The 7,807-nt window shown below is 30.8% G+C and overlaps 1 protein-coding gene across 1 annotated transcript; it reads left to right on the forward strand.

Moving 5' to 3' along the window:
• The first annotated feature begins 1,922 nt into the window (after window positions 1-1,922).
• LOC18106720 (probably inactive leucine-rich repeat receptor-like protein kinase At5g48380) lies at window positions 1,923-7,055 on the forward strand. The gene is made up of 2 exons (XM_052448390.1): window positions 1,923-2,400; window positions 5,951-7,055. The coding sequence occupies exons 1-2, from the start codon at window positions 2,080-2,082 to the stop codon at window positions 6,875-6,877; spliced, it is 1,248 nt and encodes a 415-aa protein (XP_052304350.1). The 5' UTR covers window positions 1,923-2,079; the 3' UTR covers window positions 6,878-7,055.
• The last annotated feature ends 752 nt before the right edge of the window (window positions 7,056-7,807 follow it).

The following is a 7,807-nucleotide window of genomic DNA, read 5'->3' on the forward strand; positions in this document are numbered from 1 at the left end:
TCTTGCAATCAAATCCCCTATAAATTCAATAAAATCCAATTGAGTCCATAAACATCCAAATTTGGGCTTTTCTCCTCAAAATTCAAATTTTCCTTCTCAACAGGGCTCTCATCCTTCAAGAATATACTGTCAAAAATCAAATCTTTGTATTTTTAACCTCCTTGACCAATTTTCCGACCATTTTCTGAGCGCTTCTACCTCCTGTTATTTTTCTAACCTCCTTTGGCTTTTTATTTTTATTTTTTGTCGGGACCCAAAAATGGGTTACAACATCATGAATGAAAAGAATTGTGTCATTTTAGACTTGGAAAGGAAAGTTCTAATACCCATCAAGTTTGCAAACTTTATTAATCGACTCCCAAAACTTATTTTTCATTCAATTAAGTCCTGAAAACTAAGTTTTCACAGAATCTATGTTTATGTACATATAAAAAAGAAAAGTTACTTATGATACTAAAAATGGAATAGATTAATCTAATATAAGAATTAATGGCAATCAAGACTTCCTATGGCTCAACAATTGAAATTAATTAGCAATAAAATAAAATAAAATTGAGGTTTCAATTTAAAAAGCTTATAACTGAAGGGCTGGGTGTATGATTTAACCCCATTTTTAGGAAAATGGATGCTTTTATTTCTAATCAAATTTATATCATTCTCAATTTCCATATTTGCTTCCATTTATTTTTTTTCTAAAAAAAACAATTTATCTTTCAATAACTGAGATTAATATTCGTAACGCTTGTTTAATTTTTCTAAGAATACACGTAACACTCGTTTAATTTCCCATATTGTTTCTCAACAAAACCAAAATCACATTGATTTCAACTTTTCTAAATCTAAACCTAAAATCCATTATTAAACCAATGCTCCAGGCACAGTAAACAAACCCCAAATAAAAAGATTTGTTTCTTGAGTTGCCGTTACCTAAAACCCGCCTTGAGTTCTTCAGCCCTACACTAGGAAAACTTGGAAATTTATATGGAAAGGTGGACTTGTTCTTTTGTTTAAATTTTAAAATTGTATTGATTCGGGAAGTAAATTGTAGATTTTAAATTATGAATGGAGTCAAGATCATAGAAGTGTGAAGGCATTTTTTTCTAAAAAAAAATTAATTTCAAACAACGACCAGCATGACAAAAAAGAAGATAAAAAGAAAAATAAATCAACATCATCCGACAAAGAAGTTATAAATGAGGACTTAAGCTTCTTGACTAATTTGTTTTCCCAAGCTTCGTGGAAATTGTAGTATAGGGCCATCCATTTCAGGGCAGAATATGTAGCTCAAGAATAAATGCTCTCTACTCTGATGAACTCTCAAATCCAAATGGCTAATTTGTTTTTTATCTACCCTTTTATGTTCTCCTTGTCAAATCCAAATGGCTAATTTGGACGCGGTAGTAATAGTCAAATATAACTTTGAACGATCTCTTGTTATTCGCTGCTGTTTTGCTATCCACAAATGGCTCTGGATGCAAAACTTGCTCTTCTTTTGATTCATATCCTTAGTGTTGCCGGCAATGGATACAGTTCTTTACAAGAGAACAACCACGGGAGTCAAATATAACTTTTGAACGATCTCTTGTTTTTTTCTCTTTTAGTTTAACCTTCAAAATCACAATCGAAAAGAATTATTAAATATACTAAGTATTATTAAAATTGCTCGGATTAAAAATTTAATCTCAATTAACATTTAAGTTGAATGACGTGCAAATACTTCTATTAAAAAAAAAAGAAAAAAAAAACAAAAATAAGTCTAGACAAAGAAGTAATAAATCAGCACCTAACTTTTATGACTAATTTGTTTTCCCACACTTTCGTGGAAATTGGAGTCCTATAGGGCCATCCATTCTCTCTTGACGTACTGTCCCGTCATGAACTTGGAATTTGATGCAGGAGACTTGGCTTCTTGACTTGAAGAAATAGACTAACAAATCAATGCATCTCCTCAACGTGTTCAATTAATGATCATCTCTTTTTATCTAACAAAATGCTGTAGAAAATTAAGAGCTTCTATACATTGTTAGCTTAAACCTTGAACGATCTCTTGTTATTTGCTGCTGTTTTGCTATCTACAAAATGGCTGTGGGTGGTGCAAAACTTGCTCTTCTTTTGATTCATATCCTTGGTGTTGCCGGCAATGGATACAGTTCTTTACAAGAGAACAACTACGGGAGTGATGATCATGAACATCGGAAAAAGTTGATATCTTCACTCAAAAGTGGGTTTTTAATAGGTTATGTCTTCTCTTCAGTTTCCATTTTAACTATTTTCATGTTCTGTTGTGTGCCTTGGGCTCGTCTCCTCAAGAGGAAAGGGAATGGGGTGATGATGAAGACACCAATGACGACATCTTTGATGGAAAGGCAAGAGAAGAAGAGAAAAGAAGCCAACGTGCAGGTATCCCCATAAGATTTTCATTTCATCATCATATTTTTTCTTGCTAGCTTTTTTTATTTATTTATTATTATTATGAAGATGATATATATATATGTAGTTGCTTGTATTAAGGATAAATCAATATTCTTCAGTCGCCAAGACCATGGATCGTTGCAAACTTAATTGAATAGATCACAGACCAAAACATTAACTCATTACAGAAATAGCCAAAAAAAAGAGAAACCTCTAGTCCACGTCCTTAATTAAAGTACCACACAACACAAACAAAACAACACATTAACTCATTGTTGATCGTGATATGGTTCTGACACCCTTAATGTTTGTAAACTTAAAATTAAAATTACATTCATTAATTGAAATTATTTTTTTAAAAAAAAATTATATACATATCGTTGTAAAGGGAAAATAAACTTACATTGAAAGATCATTTTTTCATTGAGCCTTTTGGATAAATGAATCCCGCTGTGAAGGGATCACCCCTCAACGTGGCGGTATCGCGTACTCGATGCGTCAGTGTCGAGAGTGGCTGCATGTGTCTTAGGTGTCGGATCTTGGTCGATACCTAACAACTCATGGTTGTCAGAAGCGTTGTTGGAAAAACTAGTATCATTTTTGTCTGTACAATGTGTTATTCACTTTCTCTTAGGCATCTACACAAATTAAATGATTAAGATACTGCAATTCATTCATATTTTAAAAAATTTGACAGCACCTTCCATATACGAGAGACTACCCATAATTTTTAATACTGCAAATACATAATAATTTAAATTTGATTGCCACAAACCAATTAATTTTATCCAATTTGTTTCCTTGTCACTGTGTGAAGAGTTCACTCAACTTGTAATCAAACTAGTTTTTAGATTTTTTTTTTAAATTCTAAAGTTTGTCAATATTACCTTAGTGTACAATTGTTTGGTTAATTTTTCAAGTTAAATAGTAAAAGTGTCTTGTTTTTTCTCTCCTGTAATATTATTTACTTACTTTTCAGAATTCCACATTTCAACATTTATACACAGCTCATGGATTTCTAAATACTATTTAAAACATAAAAAATAACCCAATTTGGCATTTAAATAAAAATTTTCATAAATCTTTAATTTATAACTACTCCAAATTATATCAATTAACTCTTAATTTTCAACAACTCAAAACCATAAACCACAAACCACAAATTATAAAAACATGAAATTAATCAATATATTTAACCAATTGAACCCTAATTTACAAAATTCTAAAATAATAATTGAAATTAATCCTATACATTTAATTGAAATTAAACAAAAAAATTGAAACAAAATGTAGAAGTTTGGACACATGTTAATTTTCTAGTATTTTAGGTTGAGTGGTTTCATCATGGATTTAGCAACGTAAAAGTTCTCTTTCAATCTATTTTATTTAGATAAATTTTTTTTTACCCATTTAATAATTTTGTCATAACCAGCCTCACTCAACTCATGATTTGACTTGATAGTAAATATATGTGCAACAACCGATAATTCACTCTGATTTGTGCCCTAATCCCATAATGGTTTATTAGACTATGTTCAAAGATAAAAAAAAAATCATGTCGTATCTGTATTAGGTTCTTCATCTACAATTGAAAATTCACTTGCATAACCCTTATTTATTTCATCACATCTATAACTATATTCCTTTAAGGATTACTATTGTCATCTAAAATTCCATGCACATTGCTAGAGCTAGAAGTTGACTCAACCATCCATTCTACCATGGTCTCGTGAGGAACATATGGTTTTATGTATGAAAACCAACACAAGTGTTTTTTTTATGAACTCTTTTTGTAGAAGATGCATCGTTACAACATCTAGATTAAAAAATATTTTTATTTTTACACCTCTTACATGGAAATCTAATACCGTTTTCCCTAATATTTCTTGGATTAGATAGTGCGTAATTAATAAAATCCTGAACCTCATTACAATATTCCATCATTCACAACCCTTTAGATAAATCTTGATACATCCATGAATAATCATCAATTACTTATATCAAACCTATATAGAATATTGTTGACAACATGTATTAATTAATTACGTAAACTAAATAAATTTATAAATATTGGTTTAACTCAAACTTATTCAATCTATTTTAATAGTCCTTTTAATTCATTATCAATTATTTACATAAATTCAAATTTCTATATATTTAATGAAAATTTTAACTCAACAATAAATTGACAAAACATAAAACGAGCCCGTTAAATAAGCTATTATTCATTTCTTCACAAAACACTTACGTCACAAATTCAAAATAAATTTCATTAATTTACAAACAAATATAATTTTATAAAATTTCAAACAAATCCTTACATATACAAATCATACATTCATAAAACAAATTTCTATGGGAAAAAGTTATAAAACAAGTAAACATCCAAACAAAATATATATAATACAAAAATATACAATAAAAATTAATATTTTAAAACTTAATTCAAATAAAAAATATATGGTTTTGCTTATTTGAAGCAGGAAATCCTCAATAAAACTTGAATTAGAATATGAATGTTGACAAACTAAGTGTTTGGCTGACTGAATTTATAGTAAAAGTTTGATTTGGAAAAACATGAGGGAGTATGCTGTTTGTTGTAGAGAAAAATAGAGGAAGAAGAAGAAATGAGAGAGGAGAAGAAGAAATATTACCGGTGGAATTAACCTATTTGTAATTAATTATGTATATAAAAATGACATGTCATCGTATATTTTGGCTTTTTTTTTTCCAATTCTTTCTTTTATCACTGTAATTCCTGGATGTATACTGAGAGAATATTTCAATTGGTGTTTACTGATTGATACATAGAGAGAATACTTCGTCGGTAAAGTTCATTGCAATCTACTAACACAAAATTTATGTTAGTGTTTTTTATTTGTATTTGATAATTTTTTGGTAGTACTAGAAAAATATTTTTAATTCTAAATAGTAACTTCTTGGTAGAAATCAACCCTGGACTTAGTGGTAGGCCTTCAAAACCCTGCCAAGGACACATAAAAGAATTTTGTTCCACTCGTTCAAAAGTGGATTTGTGGTTGGTTATATGCATTATCTGCTGTTTCAATCGTAATTGTTTTTGTATCCTATTGTTTGCCTTCGATCCATCTAAAATAAGGGTAGTAAGAATAAGAAGATAGCTGATAAATCAAGAGATTTATAGGAATGTTATGTCGGTGATATGATAGTGTAGGTGCTTCTTAGATACTCTTCTAATTTGGACAAGGATGAGCAGATTTTTTAGAGGAAAGTTCTCGAGACATTTTCATGAGGTTTCTAGATCTAGGGAGAAAGGCAGTGATGATAGAAAAATCTGGATTGTAACTTTTAACATTACCAGCTGTGGGGCTCAGATATGGAGGCAGCAAAGTGGTCAACTCTCTCATTCTGTGCATGTAAACTGTTGAGATCATTTTGTTTTTTGTTATGGCTCATTGACAAATGACAATCTTATGAATAATTCTAATTAGCAATTTTTTTTTGTGTAAAATAGCGTTGTTCATCTTTCACTAATTCTCATTGGTGATTTCATCAACAGAATTCGGAGTTGGAGAAGTTGGTCACAAGAATAAGTTTCGCGGCACTCAATATTGCAACTCGCAGTTTTGACCAAGACAATGTCATCGGAGTCGGAAAGACGGGGACAATGTACAGGGCAGCGCGCCCTTATGATTGTTTCACTGCAGTTAAGAGGTTACATGACTCTCAACATTTAGGGAAACAGTTCAGGTCTGAGCTAATCATTCTAGCCAAGTTCAGACACATGAACATAATTCCACTACTGGGATTCTGCATAGAATCCGGGGAAAGGCTTTTGGTGTACAAATATATGCCAAATGGGAACCTTCATGATTGGTTACATCCTGTGAAATGCAAGGCTGAAAAACTGGATTGGCATGTCAGGGTTAAAATCGCCATCGGAGTAGCCCGAGGCTTGGCATGGCTTCATGATTTTAACAACTTCCTGATAGTTCATCTTGGCATATGCTCTAGGAGCATCTTGCTGGATAAATATTTTGAACCGAAGATATCAAATTTTGGAGGGGCAACGCACAGGAACTCAAATGACAAGGGCTTAATTGCAAGTCGTAAGATAGGTGAAATGGAATTGATCAAGCAGGATGTCTATCAATTTGGTATTCTTCTTCTTGAGCTAATTGCAGTTCATGATCCTGACCATAACAGTAAATCATCTCACACTCTAGAGGATAATTTGTTTGAACGAATCGCTCATCTATCGAGCAGTTCTTCTGGCCTCTATCATGCTGTTGATAAATCTCTTCTTGGTCAAGGATTTGATGGTGAAATACTTTATTTTCTGAAGATCGCATCTAGCTGTATTCATCCCATTCTAGATCAAAGGCCAACGATGCTTCAAGCATTCCAAATGTTAATGGTTCTCAGGAAGAGAGAGAGATTCATCCAAAATCCTAAGCTATTGGATCAACTGACTAGTCGCTGCTAATTAAGGTGATGATAGCATTGAGCTGGAGTCAGCAGAAACAAAGTGAAACAGCAGATGTGTGTATGCTATATAATATCGTTGTTTCTGGTTTTGTAAGTGAAACAATACAGATATGGCCTCATTGCTAAAGCACTCTTTGGGAGTGTTATTGGAAGGCACTTTTCCAAATTCAAATTAATATTTTTATTTTATTTTGATATATTAATATTAAAAATAATATATAAAAAAATATTTTAATATATTTTCAAATAAAAAAAAAACAGCAACTTTTACCATTATCTCCGCCAAGCTCTAAGAGAGTAATGATACGATCTGTTGATAACTCCGAGATTGTCCTGAAGAGAAGAGTCTGTTGTGAGAAATTAATGGCAAACAACCAATGAAAACAGAAGAAAAAAAGTTAATTTAAAATATATTTTTAATTAAAACTATTCTAGGATAGATTTTTATTTACAAAATAAATAAAAATACTGCATATTTTAGCTTGTCAATTATGAAGATTAGGAGGCAGTGCTTGTTTCTTGATGGCACGCACATTTCATTGTTGATGAAATTGTAAATAATTGTTTTATGCAAAACCATCATTCCTAAATAACATCATAAATGCATATTCACTGCTCATCACAAGATAATATAAACCAGAAAAAAAGTGTTTTTTCCTTAGTTTATTATTTTTATTTTTTTTCTAATATATATTTTTTAAAATTTTAATTATATTCTTCAACACTAGATTTATTGAGAATTGAATTTCATAAATTTTTTAATTTATTTTTTATAAGATTATCCTACATTCATGACTCAAATTATCATTAGAATAGGTTGACTCAAGTTGCCGTCTCCATGTTAATTAAAAATATCTCATCTTAAATATTTAATTTAAGTCAAATTATATTTTTAACGGTTTTTAGGGTTGTCTTTAGATCCGTAAAA

The sequence above is a fragment of the Populus trichocarpa genome, chromosome 17 (genome assembly GCF_000002775.5).
Source record: "Populus trichocarpa isolate Nisqually-1 chromosome 17, P.trichocarpa_v4.1, whole genome shotgun sequence".
In the NCBI taxonomy this organism is placed as follows: Eukaryota; Viridiplantae; Streptophyta; class Magnoliopsida; order Malpighiales; family Salicaceae; genus Populus; species Populus trichocarpa.